This window comes from Neodothiora populina (genome assembly GCF_041146345.1).
Source record: "Neodothiora populina strain CPC 39397 chromosome Unknown canker_contig_13, whole genome shotgun sequence".
In the NCBI taxonomy this organism is placed as follows: domain Eukaryota; kingdom Fungi; phylum Ascomycota; class Dothideomycetes; order Dothideales; family Dothioraceae; genus Neodothiora; species Neodothiora populina.
Window position 1 is genome coordinate 271,712 of NW_027191402.1, and position 18,282 is coordinate 289,993.

The window sequence follows — 18,282 nt, forward strand, 5'->3', positions numbered from 1 at the left end:
TGAGGAGGCGGAGCTTCTGAATCAGGCTTTGTGTGGCGAACAGTTTTTGTGTCTCAATAGACTTCTCACACAACGATAAAAGAGGGATCATTCCAGATAAATGATATGTTTCCGTTCGATGACACTATTGATGCACAACGAGGCTGATATGTTTCTATCTCTTTTGGTGATTATTTCCACTCAATGACTCACTATCCATGCCCGTCCGAGTTCCCAATGCCTTCCAAAACGCCTTCCATGTCACCATTTTTCTTATGCGTGAGAACCATTGATGGGCGGCAGCACAGTACCGAATCCACCAGTCGAGCCAAACCCACCAGCTCCTCGCACACTATCAGCGAGTTCCTGAACAACGACCACCTCAGGCGTGTAGATCTGACAAAACATATTAGCGACAAAATGCTCCCCAAAGAAGTCCCAGTCGAATAAACGAAGAGAACATGTCAAAGGAAAGAACTCACCCTCTCGATAATCAACTGCGCAATCCTATCCCCCTGCTTGATAACGAAATTCTGCTCGCCGAGATTAAACAGCAGGACTTTGAGCGGGCCGCGGTAGTCGGCGTCGATGACTCCAGCGCCGACATCGATCGAGTGTTTGGCCGCGAGACCCGATCGGGGCGCGACTCGGCCGTCTAGTAGATCAAGTCAGTTTTCTTCTTCTTTCTTGTCGTCTGCGTCAATGGCATGCCGTCCTCACGAGCATCATCATCACTATACAGCAAAAGGAGGGAACGGAATGGGAGAAAAGAGAAAAACATACAAGTCCCCTCCGGCACAGCAACGGAGATATCAGTATCCACGACGGCCTTTCCGCGCGCCGGCACCGTCGTCTCCTGCGCAGAGTACAGATCGTAACCTGCTGCGAACGCGCTGCCCCTCGTCGGCGCCTGCGCTTTGTCGGAGAGAAGCTTGATTTGAAGAGCTGGGGGACCGGTGGGGACCGCGGTGGGCGCCAGGTCGGTGGACATCAGTGAGGGGATGGTTTGGGGGGCCTGGGCGGATGTTGTTGATGGGACGGTGGTAGAGGCCGTCGGTGGGGAGGGGGGTGTGGGCGTTGCCGTGTCGTCGTTTAGCATTGCTGTGGTGTGGGAGGGAAGGTTAGCTGGTTGGTATTTTTGGGGTCAATTGGATGTTGTAGAGGTAGGTAGGCAGGCCAATTGGCATAGATTGTGCTCTTCGAATAGTGAACAAGCAGAGAGAATCAAAAGGAAAAAAGTAGAAAGATACCAGCGACTGTAAGAGGCTCCATATGCTTGACTCGTTTCGGCGAGGGAGATCCAGGAATCGAAGGAGGTTCGTGTTCGACAAGAGGTGTGTGAAGATCAGAAGACATATTGTGCTTGTGTGTGAGTTTCTTGATTTATGTAACTTTTTTCTTTTTGTTTTAATGTTTAATGTTGTCAGAGAAAACAAATGGCGTTTTTTTGTGTGATTGTTATGCACTTTGTACACGCAAGGTACACGATGCGCGCGCTGGAATGGCGTTTCTTGGTGCTGAGGCTCGCGTACTGGACGCGTGCGACGCGTTAATCATTTCCCTAAGGTATGTCTGGGGTAGAACCCTGAACTCACCTGGAGATACCTCAGTCTCAGGGACCTGAGAGGCGTCTTTATCTTGTCCGCACGTGATCACTATACTTCCCACTTGTCTGTATACAGACACCGCTGCAAAGGTGACCTCGAACAGTCACATCTAATCACGAAAGCTGGATGGCCCCTGTATTTGGTACGTTACATGTGACTCATAAAGTCTATGTTCACGAGATGAGACACACTCAAGGCCTGTTTCTCTAGAGAAGGCGTGGGATTCCCCATCGTCTACACTCCTACCTCATGCTAAGTCAACACGAATACAACTCCGTACTTTCAAACCATCTGTTCAATAACGTACAACCACTGCAGAGATCGTAACAACACTCCTAATTGTGAATCAACGCCAACTATATGAGCTATTTATCTTGCATAGAAGTCATACGATGACCATGGCAGCCTAAACGAATCACCGCCATCTGACTCTCACCTTAAGGTAAGGTATGCTAAGCTACGGTACTGTTTTACAAGGTACTGTACCTTGCCAAACCAAGAGAAGATAAGCATTTCCCACGGCGTTCGGAATTGCGGATCTCGTCGCAGGATTTGACCTCACACCGTACCCCATGGGTCAAACGTGACTTCCATTGGTCAACGTCCAGGATCAGGGATATCTGTGGGTTGGCAATAAGGCTTAGCACCATGTGTTCCTGTACTTGTACTGTGTACAACCCATCTATGTTCTGCTTAGGCCTCCTTACTCCGGGCGTAGAAATACCTTATTCCGTGGTATGGAAAGCTTACCTTGGTTGCGCGGATTCAGACGCCGCTTTGGTGATGACTCAATACCGTCCAAGAGCGCTATTTTACTGCTTTTCTTTGTGATGACTGATTCAAAGGGTCGGGCTTACGAATAACCATGGTGTTGCTCTGCTAAGTTGTACCTCTGATAGCTCCCAGTGGCACCGGAGTTGGATTCGTCACTGGCTTGCTTGCCTGATGGGTATGACTACCTTGGACATATATAAGGCGTAGGGCGTCTCGGCCTTATGTCTTCCTTCAGATGGTATCATCAATTCCAAGCTATAATCCCGAGTCTCCTTCTCGTCTCTACATAAACTTCATATCTTAGTCGAAGCACGTACCCAATTCATGTTCAATAGTAGTTCATCAACGACACCAACCAGCCTCATGTCGTCAAAAGCAACGTCCTTCACCACTGCCACTATCGTCTCATCTGCAGAAGATCGCTCTTCGAGAGAAGCAGACATGGAGACGTTACCGAGTTACTCTGATGCCACCACTGGCGATCCGCCGCCAAAGAGCAAGAGCAGATTCGCTACTCTCAAGTCGATACTCACAGGTACGTCAATCTGACTCAGTCGAATGACCTAAAGACGCTGACGCATGCTTCAGGCGATGTGTACAAGCATCATCCACTCTACACCCTTGAGCGTTCTGTTATGAATGAAGAGTCTTCTTCCTCGAGCAGGAATCGCCAGTCATCGAGATGATTCCATTGCTTTAGTGTTCTTCGACTCCACGACGGCGCAGAGGGACATGGAATGCCGGCCACACATATGAAGAGCTGGAGAAGGCCATCTGCAAACACTGAGGGCCAATGGCAGGTCGATGATGCATCTGTCAGTCTGTCTCAATTCAAGCCTTTGTCCGAGCAGAGCTGGATTTTGCTCGGCGGACTTTGTGTATGATTGGGCAATCTCAAGACCCGTATTTTTCAATTCGATCTATAGCAGGAAAGTAAACAAACCTCTTCCGGTACTGCATTGACTTCTGTGTTTGTGTACCAGCCTTCGTTGATCAATGCCTTTTCTGTTTGTTGCCAGTACAGAAACTTATCCGGGTGAGCTTGCTTCAGATCAAGATCTGCGAGACGTGCCTGGAAGGTCGGAACAGCCCCTTGAGTATTCCCTTTCACAAGCAATGTACAGTCTCTCAAAGTCATGGCTTTTAGGTAATCGTTCGATATGGGATCACCACTGCAACATACGTAAGCACTGTTCAAGGTCTCATGGGAGTACAATGGTCGTACAGCTTGTATCTGAGTATGCTCTGAATGCCGAATTTTGCCTGGAAAGCGCGAAGCTCACTAAGAACGGGGAGTATATCTTTTGCCAGGTGATGTATCACTTGATCTTCTGCATTGTAATGTCAGCATATTTATTCGACTTTAGGACCAGTCGCAACATCGTTTTCGTTTCGACGGGGTACGAAGAGGATTGATCACCGTGCGAGACGTGCTCGTCGATGTCGATCAACTCTCAATTATCGTGCACATTGCTCGACCTATACAGCGTCGCTAGGGGAAAATATTGCAAATAAAGGAAACGTGCAGGCGGGCCAAGCTTACCGGACTCACTGAATCGCTGGCGATCACCGTAGGCCAACATGGCGAAAACCTTTCGTCTTTCGCGATACATTGGAGACGTCAATGCTAAGGGACAGAAAGCTGTTGGATCTTTGTATGCTTCTCGCTCGCCCTGTGTTCGACATCGCTGAGCTCGTAGCGCACACGTTCTACAGCGTACTGCATTTCGAGGAGCATCCGGTGACTGAACCAGCCATTTGGGCTTGAGCTCGAATGAGATTGCCCAGGTCGAAGGTGTCATGTCTGTCATCAAAGTACCGTATGTCTCATCGGTAGCCAGAGCATCTCCGTGCCTCGAGACGGGCCGTCTGCCGCTATGCTCAAGCTGATGAAGAAGTACATTCAATGATTGAGTGACTTCGCATCTTACGGGAACAAGCTTGTGTTCGACAAGACTATCAACTGCGAATAATGGTTTAAACTCGGTTGCAAAGGCTTCGTGTTGTTCTAGAGTGGTACGAATGAACGGCTTGTCCTTGCGGAGCCGCAACAATCTCCCACGCAGAGCCTCTGGCAATATTTCGTCATGTTCGAAAGATGCTATCCGATATATCACATTGGCATTGCCTTCGTTAAGATACTCGAGACGTATTGGCTGTGCAGCTTCTCCCGCTTTAGATTTCGATAACGATATCTCGGGACGTTCTGATGTCTTATAGAACACTGCCGTCATCGCCTTGGTGTGTGGACAGGGTTTAGCGGATGCATGAGATAAATTGGTCTGTTGCATGATAACGGATGCAGTGGAAGCGAACCCGGCGTGGTACAGCTTAATTTAGCTGTCGGGGGATTCATGGGGTTGCCGGGATGCACTTCGCATAGTTCGGTATCTGTAACACGTAGCTGCTCAAAGACGTCACCCCACTACTGTAAGTAAGGTACTTTACGGTATGTTGAACGGTGAAAATAATGTAACATCTCAGACTTGATCATCAAGTACAGCACATCAGGTAAATAAAATCGATTTCGTAATCGATTCCAGCTTATTGCAATCCTACTTGATCCGATTGAAGCAACTTCAACCATCAGCAAGAATGGCGGGTCAAGATGCTTTGGACAATCTGAAGACACCAGCAGCATGCACAGCAGGTCCGCCACTTGCCTTGTTCATTCCGAATAAGTATGCCTGCTGATGCGTTTATATAGATTTCTGCCTCATTCCATTGGGGACTCCCACGGCTTCCGTTTCCAAAGAGGTTGCTGAAGTACAGAGATTGCTCAGGAAGAGCGGTCTAAAGTACTCTATGCATTCTGCCGGAACCACGATAGGTAAGCTCTGGATCTCTGATTGTGCTCATGATAAAACTTCCATCTAGATTCAAGGCTACTAACACGAATCTTGCAGAGGGTTCATGGGATGAGTGTATGACTGTGATTGGCAAATGCCATGCTATGCTGCACGAGAACGGCGTGGTCCGCATACAATCAGATATACGTGTAGGATCACGGACAGACAAGAAGCAGGGCTTCGACGACAAAGTAGCAGCAGTTGAAGCACTTCTTGCGGAAGATGAGTAGAGTCATAGGAATGATGGAACAATAACAAATTTTGGTACAAGCTGTGTGCTGTGATCTCCTCGACACTTTCTCGCTAAGCCAACACAACAATCATAACAATCCCAAGTGCACCGAACTCCTCGCTCCAGTCAGACATACTATCGATACAAAGGAAAAAGCAGCATAATCTTAACAGACGGCACACTCATACACCATATGCAGGTGGTGGTTGATCCATCACTTCGGCGTGGTTCCAAAATCCTGCAGTACCTTTCTCTTCATGCACCTTCTTCGCAATCTCCTGGGCCATCTTCATCATCCAGGCTTGCTCGAGAATGCCACCCGTAGAACCTTCACTGAAACTCTGAAAGCGTACCGAAGACGAAGACCGTGACAGTTCCGACTCCTTTTGACTCGGTGCCGTCCGGGACGAGGCGAGTTTCGGGCGCTGGGGTGCAGCCGCCTTCGTTGGAGAGTCGACTTTTCCTGGCGTTTGGCGTGAGGAAGCAGTAGGAGTGGTGTCCATCGACGACTTCTCTGCACCAGCGGGAGTTTGAACACGCGTGCGCTCAGGACTGGGCGGCTGAGTAGCATCGCCATGGAGAGAATGGAAACGGACCCTATGTAGGGGCACCGTTGGAGAAGCATGCTGCGGTTCAGGCGTGTGATCGAGCTCGTTAGAAAGAGGAGAAGACACAGGTTCGGTGACCGTGATGCTAGGCGCCGAGTTGCTCTCTGTACAGGCAGGAGCAACGCTATCTGTCTCGGCTGTAGCTGCAACAGTAGGCTTACGGAGATCGACGATTCTGTGCTTGCGCTTACGACCAGCATGCGATCTTGTCCTGTGCGCGCCCATAGTGTAGACGGTAGAACCAGATGTATGGCTAGACAGTGATGGCCGACTGAGATAGGTGGAAGCATCAGAGGCTTCTGAAGCGCTGGACGAATAAGAGGCAGATGTGCCGATGGAGGAGTGAATACGAGACAGCGAGAATGGTCTTGGCGTCGTGATTCCGGAAGACTCACCACCTTCTTTGGCTCCAGCCCAGGCCCTGAATACTGTATCTCTGATTGACGGAGTGAAGAGGGAAAGCGTGCGCTGAGAGTCGCTCAAAGCAGCAAGACGCAGAAGGTTCTTTTGTGAAAAGGATGCGTGTGTTTCGGTTGGTGACTCGAGAGAAAAGTTTGGCGAATCATCCAGCCCTTCGGCCCATATATCGGTAGGGTTCTGAGGTGGACTCGACAGAGGGTCTACAGGCGGTCGGTCGTCTTCAGTCCTCTTCTTCTTGATTCTGATAAAATTCTTTTTCTGCTCTCCGTTGCTCTCCCCTTCCACCTCGACCTCGACTTCGACCTCCTCCTCTTCCTCTTTCTCGTCCTCGACACGTCTGTACTCTGGCACGAAATGTCGCAAAGACAGACGATGGATGATGGCGGGGAGGTCATCCATGAACAGCACACGGAGTTGAGCCTCGATTTCTTTTTGTAGATAGTTTCGAACAAAGGGAATGGAATCGAAAGTGGACGACACTTTGAGAGACTCTAGCGGATCGTTCCTGAACACGAGCGTGATGCCCTTCTGACGAGAGAAGACCAGAATGACAAAGCCAGAGAGACGAATGTCGGATAGAGTGATTTGAATAGGAATCGTAAGTCCAGATGCTGCAGCTAGAGGCCCAGGTGATGCAAAGGAAGGTTTCGTTGATAGATAGGTGTTCAACGGATTTGCTTGGACTCTTGTTTTGAGGGTCAAATATGCATCTCCGGTATAAGACATCTTGAAAATTCCTCGAAATCTGTCTTCGGCCAAATCACCAATCTCGAGTATTTCGAGCTCGGGAGGTATTGAGCCCAAGTTCAGCTCGTTGACTACAATATCATCAACAATTATTGGGGGTTTCGGCGACTTGTTCAAGGCTGTGGTAAGCATATCCCGCGCCCGCGACGTGTCGGCGATGAGCGGCGACCAGTTGAAGTTGAACGCCATGATTGATGATAGAATCTGCTTCGGACGGCGTGGCAGACTTGTCTAGCAAAGACGACGATGACAGCACAAAAGAATGCAACGACTCTGATGGCAATGTTGATGCCGATGATGATGATTATTTATCCCGTTATTACGGATGTGGTCGCGTGCCGTGGCATTGGACAACGCCTGCAGCAGCAAATTCGACGAGATAAGCAAGGCGCAGCGCAGTGCAGCTTTAGTGACAGTGACGACGACCGGCTAAACACAAACAAGATGCGAAGCGAAAATGAAAATTATCAGAGAGGGCGCTGTAATCCAAAGATTTGTTCCAAAACAAGCGCGTGGTATTGTCGACTCTCTGCTTCTCAGGTGTCACCAGGTGCATACAGAGTACAATGGAAAGATCAGGTTGTTCTTTCCCATACTAAATCGTGTATTTCCAAGGTTCCCTTGCGCCGGCTTCTCTCCACCAAAATTTGTCGGCCACCAATAATATCCCGTATTTCTCCGCATTGTCGTCATTCATTCCTGCTGGTGCTCGCTTATAGATCATCCAAATCTGTCACATTCGAGGTAGAAAGCTCATGTGCAGGCTTCATTTCACTCCTTCGATGGTGTTGACGGTACGGATATGTTTGAAGCTGAAGTAAGCTAGTACTCATGGCGCGGAAAGAAGGTCAGCGATTCTCGAACCTGATACAAGTGACCAAAACTCGACTCGAGCGAGTAATAAATCTACTCCCATTGACTCATGCGAGCGACATGCTGATATCTTTGCTTTCGATGATACTTTTGTACCTACAAGCTCCTTCGCGAACTGCATCGCCTTGTGGTCCAGCTGCCGATCTCCCCCACTGGGCGTCACAGGTTCGAAACCCATTCGTGTTAGAGCTCTGCCGAGTTACCAAGGCGTCAAGTAAGGCAAGATATTCGCAAATCACACCGGGATGATATGTAGGGCGTCTTGGCCATGCAGAAGAGCTCTCCATCATCTTCCCGACTCCTACATCGAAGAGGCAAGTTGATGTACCCTACAATCCTTTGACGTCACGACCGCACACCACAGCAAGGCGGCGCTCTTTGAGCAGAGCCGGTGTTTTTTCTTTGACACCACAAAACGTGTGCGGTGACTCGCCAGTACCTGCTCCTGACCGTCACTTGAGGCAAGCAGGTCATATGTCGGATGCTGTGAACCTTAACCCATGCTGTAGTCCATAGAACAAGAGTCAAGTGCCAGATCGTCTTTGGTATCTTTCCGCCTGATAACAAGACCTCTTTTTTCTTTCATCTCCCCTTTCTTTCGATACTCACAATCATATACCCATTACATCGCTTTTAACAGATCTCGGCTTTTGCAATCACAGTCAACTCATCAATCTTGGCTCGAATATCGTTCAGCAGCATCCAAGACCTTGATCCTGCTGTATTGAGTGCCTTCTTACCATCTCAAGCGATACGATATTTCTAAGGATTCCCCCTTTGTCGTCATGGACACCTGCCAGCGAGCGTCATACGAGCGCGTACCGGCCAGCCATGCTGCGAACATGCCAAACCCACAATATGCAGTCGGTCAGCACATGCAACGATATGGCTCATCGCAACCCCCGCGACCACGGGCTCAACAGTACTACTCTGCACCTCAAATACCACCTGCACAATACGAAGTACAGCAGCGGCAGGCATATGCTTTCTCTCAATATCCACCTCAAGGACCGCCTCAGCTGACAGGGCATCCATCATATTCACGCGCACCCATAAGTAGTGGATATCCTTACAGCGAACCATATCAAGGACAACCAGTGCGCCCATCGAGTGGCTCGCGTATGTCAAGTCACAGATCGGAAGGGTCGTACGAAGCGGGCGGATCGCATAGTAAGCATCATGGCCACAGGAAGCGCCGGTATACTGAAACAAGGCCAACAATTGGTGATTCGGTCTATGCCATGTTCAAGACCCTTTTCTCAAGTAAGAGATGAGTGGGAGGGAGCTCGACGTCAATGTGGTTACACGTTACTTTCTCAGTCGCTCTCATGGTGTATGGACGGGGTTTAGTATCAATTTTTTCTTTAGTAAACGACTTGACGACGTCACGGTTACGGACTTCATTGGCTTGTAGGAGGTTTGGGTTGGAATGGAACATTATTATTCACGTATTGTCAGACACGGTATGATGCATATGAAGCTCACCAGATCCAATACAAGTACCACCTAATTACCAGACCGTACCTACCTTAGTACCCGAACTTTATTTGACGTGATGCAGACGCGTAGAAACCGAGCTCCTGGAATTGTCACGTACCAAGTCACATGCTACCAATTTTCGCTGAACATCGAGTCTACTGACACTTTCTTTTGGGGCGATGCGCGATTCTTAGTATCACGAGACCGATTGACAAAATAAGGATTCATTGTAGCATTGGAACAGCCAGGCAAACTCTTAAGAGGCAGGGCCAGAGGGCCGGGGTGGCCAGGATTGATCGTGTGGGGGATGATTCTTCGGCGTTGCTCAGCCGGGACCGCCGTACACGTCTCTCTCTTTTCCCCAGGCAAACGTTGAAGACAAACGATGTCAAAGTAAGTTACCGAATCGCGGCGCTTTTTGTGCCCTTTACGGATTGCTCTCGAAAGCTGTGATCGGCTTAGCGAGCGACATTTTTGTGATCTTGTTGCAGCATTCCCCAGTGATCCAGTCCTTGTCTTGCCTTATAATACTCTCTTACCCCGACTGTACTTCGCCCCTTCTTTTCTTTCCATCTGCGCTTCATACCATTATCGCTCAAGTTACATCAACCAACGCGACTTACTGAATTAAATCCATCTCTAATTCCATCAACTACATTAATACACAACATGACTGGACGTAAGTATAAATATTATGTGCATTTATCTTCGTTCCTTTTCATGATATCGATACATACACATTACTGGTGTTGTGTAATCACGATACTGCCTCCGACGCGCTTCATCGCGTCGCACTGGCTGCCTTAGAATGGTCGCTGACCGCCCTGCCCCTCTCCCTCGTACTATTTGATGTTCAACATCTTACATATTTCCAATCATGTACTGACTATACTATTAGGCGGCAAAGGTGGAAAGGGTCTTGGAAAGGGTGGTGCTAAGCGCCACCGCAAGATCTTGCGTGACAACATCCAGGGTATCACCAAGCCCGCTATCCGCCGTCTCGCACGTCGTGGTGGTGTCAAGCGTATCTCTGCCAGTAAGTAGTATCGTCGTCACAACGAAAGTTGCACGCATCTGACATGTAACAGTGATCTACGAGGAGACCCGTGGTGTCCTTAAGACCTTCCTCGAGGGAGTCATCCGTGACGCTGTCACCTACACCGAGCACGCCAAGCGCAAGACCGTCACCTCTCTTGATGTTGTCTATGCCCTCAAGCGCCAGGGCCGTACCCTTTACGGTTTCGGTGGTTAAGCAAGCTCGTCTACTCATTGCAGTTCACGGGGTCGTGAGCCGCTGTCTGGACTGGGCAATGGATTATGATAATTTGCGTTGCTTATACAATTCTTTCAATACGGACGTCGCGAAAGACACGGGTTGTTCTTTCAGACAGTGGGAGTACGTTGGAGTTTAGGGAGAACCGTCGATTGGGAACTGGAAAACATTCGAGGTAAAAACTCGACGACAGTATCCTGTATCATAGATACCAGTGCGAGATCAAATCAACTAAATCAATTTCTGCCATATTTTACAGTCTTGCCCGACCACCTCCGCACGACCTCGTGACCATGAGCCTTTTGTTACAATGTACATAATCAAATGCTTTCTCCTTGCGCCAAACGCCTGACTATGCAATGTAACCGCTGTCGCCGCAGCGCATTCTTTTCGAATTGACATGCTAAGAGCTCAGCAGCTGCTATGACTGGGTGCTCGAAGAGGGGCCGTTGCCGTTCTTGCTCTGAAGCTGTCCGATGCGGTATTTGGGTTCCATCAGGCCGATCTGTATCATATAAAGTCAGCAGGTGTCCATTGCACCATCATTGTACGGCACCAGCAATGCGGCAGGCATTTCCAGCATCTTTCCATAAGTCCTCTTCTGGCGCATCCTCGCTATCAAGACAGACAATCTCCTCAATCTCGCCACCTCCCACAGAGCCCCTATTGTTCGCCATCGCTGAACATCTACCGCGCCTGCATCTCTCTCCCCCCTCCAAGATAAACTCACCATACTAAGCAACCTCCACGCAGGATCGCTAGGCTGAGCACCAACACCAAGCCAATACTTGGCGCGATCAGTATCGAGCTTGATGTCCTTGAATTTGCGACCTTCGCCGTCCGAAGGCGTCTTGGGGATCGGGTCGTATGTGCCGAGGACTTCGAGAGGTTTGCTGTTGCGTGCTGTTCTATAGGGGTCGGGACTCGTTAGTTCTCGTTCTTGCCTGGGGTCAATTTTATTCTTGTCGCGCTGGAAATGCAAGGCTGGTCGAAGAGTTGGGTGGTTGTAGTCTTCGAGAGTCCTTTGCAGGAATTGGACATTGAGTGTCGGGATTCGTATCGTACCTCGCGTGCGCTACGACGATGTTGTAAAAGGGCGCATGACGCTTGCCGAATCGTGCGAGTCTGATTTTGAGGACCATGGCGGGTGTTGGTTGTTTGGAAGTTGATTACTGGACTGACTGGACGTATAATTCGAAGTCGCTGCTGCTGCTGCTGCTGCTGCTGCTGCGTTTGGTGGATAGACGGCGTCGATGTCGAAAGTGATCCTCGAAAAGTTGTAGGGCTGAGTTGAATGTTCTGTGAGGCTGTACCCGGCCAATCACGGAGGTCTTCCGCTCGCTCTTCTACTATGTTCGTACAGCATTTGCATACACCATATATCTTACTGTATCGGCATATTTATCTTGTACAGCAGATTGGATACATGTGGTTCGAGTCTATGATATGATTACTTAACGATCAGTCCCGTGAAACGCACGAGGCTCAATGCATGGTATTTCTGTCTTTGCCAACATGGAGTAGGCATCTCCTGATGTCCCTGCGGTGCAGTGCAGTGATGTAATCGTGTTTACGAACGGCATCAATTCATCCATCTTCTCTCCTGAGCTGTAGACTTACAAAATAACTTGCAAAAAGAACGTACTGTACAATTGATGTCCAACATTCTCTGATAGGCAACCTCCGCTGTGCAAATCGACCTCACCCGCTACCAGTCACTATGGCACTACGTGTAAGAACCTAAACTCTGCTTCCTGCGTCTCCATAACAATGTCTTTTCTGCTATACATATATATCACAAATAGATCAATAGCCTGACTATGTCCAGGCGCTCGGAAGCAAAGCAGCCGCAGCACTCGACAAAGAGCTCATGAGCACCGGCGCATTCTCCATCGACCAACTCATGGAGCTCGCGGGCCTCTCGGTCTCACAAGCGGTATGGAAACTCCACAGCCCACAGAAAGGCAAACGCATCCTCGTGGTATGCGGACCAGGTAACAACGGCGGCGACGGCCTAGTAGCGGCCAGACACCTGCGCCACTACGGCTACGAGCCCACGATCTACTACCCCAAGCAGAGCAAGAACGAGCTGTACCAGCGGCTGTCGCAGCAACTCAGGGACCTACGGATCCCATTCACAGAAGACTTCATGGCGTCTTTGTCGAGCACGGATTACCTTGTTGACGCCATCTTTGGCTTCTCGTTCGAGGGCGAGGTGCGAGAGCCCTTCCCTGCTGTCATCGAGGCTTTGCGCGACTCCAAGGTTCCTGTCCTGGCTGTTGATGCGCCGAGTAGTTGGAACATTGAGCAGGGCCCGCCCAGCGATGGTCCTGGAAAGGGGTATCACCCTGATGCTCTCATTAGCTTGACTGCTCCTAAGCCGCTTGTGAAGTGGTTCAAGGGTCGTCATTTCGTTGGTGGAAGGTTCGTGCATTCAGAATCGTGTGTGTGGGTTCGCTTGCTCACTTTCTTATGACAGATTCCTGAGCCCTGAGATGGCGGAGAAGTATGGTCTCGATATTCCTCCTTATGAAGGGATCGATCAATGTGTGGAAGTACCGGCGAATTGAGCCTGACTTGGCCTTGCTATTGCGAGAAAGTATCACGATCTTCCGACATTACGTTCGGGTATTGCTTTCCGCAACAGTGGACTAGGGGTATTTTTGACATGGCAGTATCATGCCTAAGTCACTTGTTGTTGTATGGCATAATGATACCGATCCTTACGACTTGCGACAATGATAGCAGCGACATGAGACTTGGTGCGAAAAATGCAAAACAGGATATATTCATTATGATGGCTTATGACAATAAGAAGAATCGTCCTCAACCTATTCCATCTCTTTCGTGTGGTGGCCTACTGTGCTCACTTCCTCAGAGTCGTGTTGTGACCTGCCTTCGATGACTGCACCAGGCGGTCCAGCGAAGTTCTTGCGACCTGTAGTCACCCAGGTGATGATGGCGATCAACATGATGACTCCAATTGCAGCGGATGTGTAGTTCCTGGGTTGCTCTGTCAGATACATGTTCACAATGTCTGTTGCAGGCACAATACTCACATGTTTTCGCTGTCGACTGGGTTCACCGTCGGGAAGTTGAAGGTGATGGACGTGAATAAAAGGTACAGTAACCCGATAATGTTGACCAGAAGCGACCAGCGCCCTAGACTCCACGGTCCCTCCAGCGGCGTCTCCTTGCCTGACAGGCGCGAGAGCACACGAACCAGCAGCGGCATGGCATATGAGACATCTGAAGAACGTTAGCTGCTGTTTCCGTCAAAATCACGCGATCAAACTAAAGCGACTCACAGAAACCCTCGGTAGCGATAGAGACAACAGTGTTGAATCCAGTCACAGTTCCGAAGTAAATCGAGTTCAGTGCAATTTGCACAAGCACAGTCAGCAAGATAGCAAACACAGGGATCTGCTTCTTCGCATCGACCTTGCTCCACACCTTCGAGAAGGGGAGGCCGTTATCACGAGCGAAAGCATAGACGGCACGTCCACCCTCGGCAGTGAGAGCGTTAGCGCATCCAATGTCAATGACGATCAAAAGCACAGTTAGACATGACGATCCGGCGACGGATCCGGTCGAGTCGTAGAAGATTTGAAGGATGGGCACTCCGGTTGCTGAGCCTGCTACTCCTTCGATGGAGCCGATGCAGAAACAGGCTGCGATGAGGAACACGAAGCCGGTCGCGGCGCCGATCCAGACGGATAGCACGATGGCGCGCGGTGCTTCCTTGCGTGCGTTCACAATCTCCTCGGTCATGTGGGAGGGAGCGTCGTAGCAGCACATTCCGAACGCTGTAGAGGATAATCAGTCGCCCGTGTAATCATGAAGTGAGGTCGAGGATTCTTGTCATCCATACCTGTTTGAAGCAAGCCCAGAATGGCAGTGTACGCAGTTCCAAAGCCGGTAAAGTTCTAGATGTCCGTCGGGTCAGCCACCTCTGCTGGTGTCGGATACGTCCTAATTGTCAATCGCTTGGCTAGCCTACCTGGAAGTCCTTGAAGACAAAGCTCGCTGATTGCTTGTGATCATTGCAAGCCAAGATGGTGACTATGATGATGACGAAAGAGCAAATGTTCCAGATCAGGAAGAAGCGTGACACCTGCGCGATCTCGTAAGCTTCGGATCAAGGCATGGGTAATGGTCTCAGGGTAGGGATTCACCTTGTGCAGCAGCTGAGGCAGGAAGACGTTGAAGCCCAAACCCACGAAAGCAACGCCGTACGCTACAAGCGTGGTTTGCCATCTGGTAATCACGTAGTCGGGGTTGTTCAAGACGGCAACGCCGAGGATGAATTCTGCGGTGATGAAGTTGTTGACTAGTGATTGATTCTTAGCAGATGCATTCTGAAATGTCGTAAATTTGTGAAGTAGCGTACCAGCGCCCATGGCAAGGATTCCTGTAAGTCGTTAGCAAATGATTCGGAAGGTCGGCTTGCTCAGCTTGCTTACCTGTCAACATGAACCATCCGCAGACATAGCTGAATCCTCTCGCCCACTTTCGCGGTGCCAGAATAGCAGCCCAGCTGTATTGGCCTCCTGCTACTGGATAGGCAGAACACATCTTAAGCGATCTGTCAGAGTGAAATCTTGTTCTCTTGGTTCGCAATGGACGCATACCTCTGCCATACTATATGCCACCGCCAAACTGAACGCACACACGCCGAGCCAACTCCAGACCTAAGTCATCAACGATCAGCCTTTTGATCTCTTCCTCGGAAAAGTCGCGGAAAGACTCACCATCACAGGCGGACCTCCCGACTCGGCACCAATGATAAGAACGCCCGACAGAGCACTCCAGCAAGTCACAATACTGAAGCAGAAACCAATCATGCTCAGCAAGTTGAAACTCCTCTTGAGTTCAGCCTGATATCCCATCTTCTCGAGGGCTGCATCCTCCTCGACGACATTGTCGAAGGGCTTGTCCGCGCTCATCTGCGACATGGCAGAACGACGAGTACCGTTACGGAAACGAGCAAGTGATTATGCAGAATGTCGAAGGGGATCGCAATGCAAGGATGTATACACAAAAGTATATAGTGAAGACCTTCAATTTTCGACAGAGGCAATGGTCGAGGACGTGTTATACATATAAGGCGCCCTTATTGCCATCATACATGCATGCTATACCCTAGTACGGGCAAGGCCGTGAAGATAAGGAAAGGCCGATCTGAAGGCCCTTAGTTGTAAGGCATAGTAACGGTCCGACCGACCACGAGCTACAAATGTCCGTCAATCCTGTACAAGTACCAATGATAACAACCCAAAACCTTACATATTGGGGTTTATAAACCCAGTCAAAGCACTTTGGACTGGATGCGTGCGCTCATTGGTCGTGATTGCTTAAACCCTGGCTTGAGGGCGGGCGTAACGTTCTCGGGCCGTGTCTCCTAGCGCTGTTCATCTCCTCGACTTACTCTTTTCAGTGAAGTAAGCGAGCTCTCTATCTACCCTCGAGCGGCAATGAGTCGTGACTGATACGTACTTACGTGACCGAGTGTGCAGCACTGAAAAATGATAACAAGCTCACTAAGTGAGCAAAGAAGTGATCTTGACTTCGAGAACGTGACACCATGAGAACAATCGCAGCTGTAGGTAGGTAATGTACACACATCGCGTGATGGCTCCGTCGCCGCACGCTCTAGTTCAAACCGGCGACTCCGCTCCCCTATCCCTATGTAAGAGCTTATGTAGTTTGCCTGTAGACTCATGTTCTTTGAGTGGAACATGAGTGTGTTGCACTTCACAACGTCCGTCCTGACAGCACTCCCAGTCCTGCAGTACCTGAGTCTCGAGAGCTTCTTTGATACTGATGCGCTTCGGAGGCTCCGGGTGCAGCATCTTCATCAGCATGCGCTCAATGGACATGCTGTTGAGGGCTCTGAAGATTGGACCACATTGAGGGTAATCTTCAGAATCCCATGTGAGGATGCCGTCTGGATGATGCTCTGACCACTCCTTCCACCCCACAACATACTTCTTGAAACGTGGGTCTGATTCATCAGCTCTGACCCATGGATGCCTCTTGAAAATCATGACAACAAGGATAATGGCACAAGACCATACGTCCAGCCCGCGAGGGTCGAAGTCAACTTTCGCTGCCTCCACTTCAGGTGACTTGTAAGGTTCTGATCCGTAAAGCGCCGGGCTAGACAATCGAACCTCGCCCATATCAACTCCACATTCGCCACCTCCGCGCATACCCGGATGAAGGCCACTGAAAACCTCACTCAATCCAAAATCAATGATTTTGAGACATCCGGTTCTTGTCAAGAGAAGATTCTCTGGTTTGATGTCTCTGTGCGCAATGCCATGGCTGTGCAAGTATTCGACGCCTCGTAGGAGCTGCTTGAAAATACAATGTATAGCTCCCATATCGTTGAGAAGCTTGTGGTCAAGGATGTCGTAGAGTGATCCAGCATCGCAGTACTCCATGACCTGGCTCCACTGCTCGTCTTTGTTGCACAATCGTAAGCACTTGATGATGTTCTCATGATCGCACGAGTGTCCTATACTGTATTCGGACTTGATCTTGTTGACATAGTCCTTGATCAACTCTCCTTGTTGCGGCGCTCGGAATTGCTTCACAGCATAGAACTCATTACGGGCTCCGCCTTTGCGGCGCATCAGAATAACATGAGCAAAACCACCTTCTCCAATCCTCTCCTTACGCTTCCGAATCAAATGGATGGAAGTGTACTCCTTCTCCAGAGGGCACGTATCCACTAGGAAATCCGGAGGGAGAGCACTAGAGAGCCGCCGGGACTTGGTACCTGTTCCGGCAGCCGCACTCCTCTGGGAGGAAGAGCTCAGAATGCCCAACTTAGATCCTTCATATCGATTCGATGACTCGGCACTGTGCGATCGTCGCCGACTACGATTGTTCTCTGCTTCAGGCTGTCGATAGCGATAGCTGAGATTAGAAAAAGTAAGTCTCGATCTACCGCGACCGCTCTCTCCCAGACCAGGGCGCTTCGAATTATTGTTGTCGGCTGTTGGCCGTTTGACAGGATTTAAAGACCCAGCCCATTTCAACACATTCTCAGTAGAGGAGGTAGTCGACGATGCAGCACTCGAATCCACGTTTCCAGTGGCCTTCTTAGGTGTAGTAGAGCCCGAGCCTAGATCCGTCGGAGTGCGTGGTCCAGAACTCAACTGTTTCGGAGCACCAACACCGTTAAATGTACTGCTGCGAGGTGGTTTGATTGCAGTTGTTGCAGTGGTTTTGCGCTGCGACTCGAGCGCGTTCAACGCGTCTAAAGCAGACATCTGCTTGCCTGCACTTTCTGGCATGACGTGCGCGGCGGATCTAAAAGGCCAAGTGCGGAATTCGCGTGAATGTTCTCTCTATACGAAATGTCGCTGAATGTAAAATCTATCCAAAGACGAAGGACTCAGGGGAGACAGATGGGGCATGGACTGCAGGTGAA

At 49.8% G+C, this 18,282-nt stretch overlaps 9 protein-coding genes across 10 annotated transcripts; 4 read left to right on the forward strand and 5 right to left on the reverse strand.

Moving 5' to 3' along the window:
- Nucleotides 1–252: 252 nt before the first annotated feature.
- Nucleotides 253–1,335, reverse strand: AAFC00_001687 (uncharacterized protein; the record flags this gene model as incomplete). The annotated part of the gene is made up of 4 exons (XM_069340900.1): nt 253–375; nt 462–634; nt 763–1,080; nt 1,230–1,335. The coding sequence occupies 4 exons, from the start codon at nt 1,333–1,335 to the stop codon at nt 253–255; spliced, it is 720 nt and encodes a 239-aa protein (XP_069204418.1).
- A 1,388-nt stretch (nt 1,336–2,723) lies between these two features.
- On the forward strand, nt 2,724–3,046 carry AAFC00_001688 (uncharacterized protein; the record flags this gene model as incomplete). The annotated part of the gene is made up of 2 exons (XM_069340901.1): nt 2,724–2,895; nt 2,949–3,046. 2 exons carry the CDS (start codon nt 2,724–2,726, stop codon nt 3,044–3,046), a joined length of 270 nt encoding a protein of 89 aa, XP_069204419.1.
- A 1,909-nt stretch (nt 3,047–4,955) lies between these two features.
- AAFC00_001689 (uncharacterized protein) lies at nt 4,956–5,439 on the forward strand (the record flags this gene model as incomplete). The annotated part of the gene is made up of 3 exons (XM_069340902.1): nt 4,956–5,010; nt 5,068–5,190; nt 5,267–5,439. 3 exons carry the CDS (start codon nt 4,956–4,958, stop codon nt 5,437–5,439), a joined length of 351 nt encoding a protein of 116 aa, XP_069204420.1.
- Nucleotides 5,440–5,623: 184 nt separating this feature from the next.
- AAFC00_001690 (uncharacterized protein) lies at nt 5,624–7,405 on the reverse strand (the record flags this gene model as incomplete). 2 transcript variants are annotated; one of them, XM_069340903.1, is made up of 2 exons in its annotated part: nt 5,624–6,001; nt 6,116–7,405. In XM_069340903.1, the coding sequence occupies 2 exons, from the start codon at nt 7,403–7,405 to the stop codon at nt 5,624–5,626; spliced, it is 1,668 nt and encodes a 555-aa protein (XP_069204421.1). The 2 variants fall into 2 exon arrangements, with proteins under 2 accessions (XP_069204421.1, XP_069204422.1); XM_069340904.1 differs by having other exon boundaries at nt 5,624–7,405.
- Nucleotides 7,406–10,237: 2,832 nt separating this feature from the next.
- Nucleotides 10,238–10,820, forward strand: AAFC00_001691 (uncharacterized protein; the record flags this gene model as incomplete). Its single annotated transcript, XM_069340906.1, has 3 exons — nt 10,238–10,247; nt 10,467–10,604; nt 10,657–10,820. The coding sequence occupies 3 exons, from the start codon at nt 10,238–10,240 to the stop codon at nt 10,818–10,820; spliced, it is 312 nt and encodes a 103-aa protein (XP_069204423.1).
- Nucleotides 10,821–11,262: 442 nt separating this feature from the next.
- AAFC00_001692 (uncharacterized protein) lies at nt 11,263–11,983 on the reverse strand (the record flags this gene model as incomplete). The annotated part of the gene is made up of 3 exons (XM_069340907.1): nt 11,263–11,346; nt 11,572–11,749; nt 11,907–11,983. 3 exons carry the CDS (start codon nt 11,981–11,983, stop codon nt 11,263–11,265), a joined length of 339 nt encoding a protein of 112 aa, XP_069204424.1.
- A 578-nt stretch (nt 11,984–12,561) lies between these two features.
- AAFC00_001693 (uncharacterized protein) lies at nt 12,562–13,411 on the forward strand (the record flags this gene model as incomplete). The annotated part of the gene is made up of 3 exons (XM_069340908.1): nt 12,562–12,573; nt 12,670–13,265; nt 13,321–13,411. The coding sequence occupies 3 exons, from the start codon at nt 12,562–12,564 to the stop codon at nt 13,409–13,411; spliced, it is 699 nt and encodes a 232-aa protein (XP_069204425.1).
- Nucleotides 13,412–13,672: 261 nt separating this feature from the next.
- Nucleotides 13,673–15,796, reverse strand: AAFC00_001694 (uncharacterized protein; the record flags this gene model as incomplete). Its single annotated transcript, XM_069340909.1, has 10 exons — nt 13,673–13,844; nt 13,901–14,090; nt 14,150–14,647; nt 14,713–14,767; nt 14,842–14,955; nt 15,017–15,171; nt 15,232–15,252; nt 15,305–15,416; nt 15,473–15,532; nt 15,593–15,796. The coding sequence occupies 10 exons, from the start codon at nt 15,794–15,796 to the stop codon at nt 13,673–13,675; spliced, it is 1,581 nt and encodes a 526-aa protein (XP_069204426.1).
- Nucleotides 15,797–16,498: 702 nt separating this feature from the next.
- AAFC00_001695 (uncharacterized protein) lies at nt 16,499–18,145 on the reverse strand (the record flags this gene model as incomplete). The annotated part of the gene is made up of 1 exon (XM_069340910.1): nt 16,499–18,145. The coding sequence occupies one exon, from the start codon at nt 18,143–18,145 to the stop codon at nt 16,499–16,501; it is 1,647 nt and encodes a 548-aa protein (XP_069204427.1).
- Nucleotides 18,146–18,282: the final 137 nt, after the last annotated feature.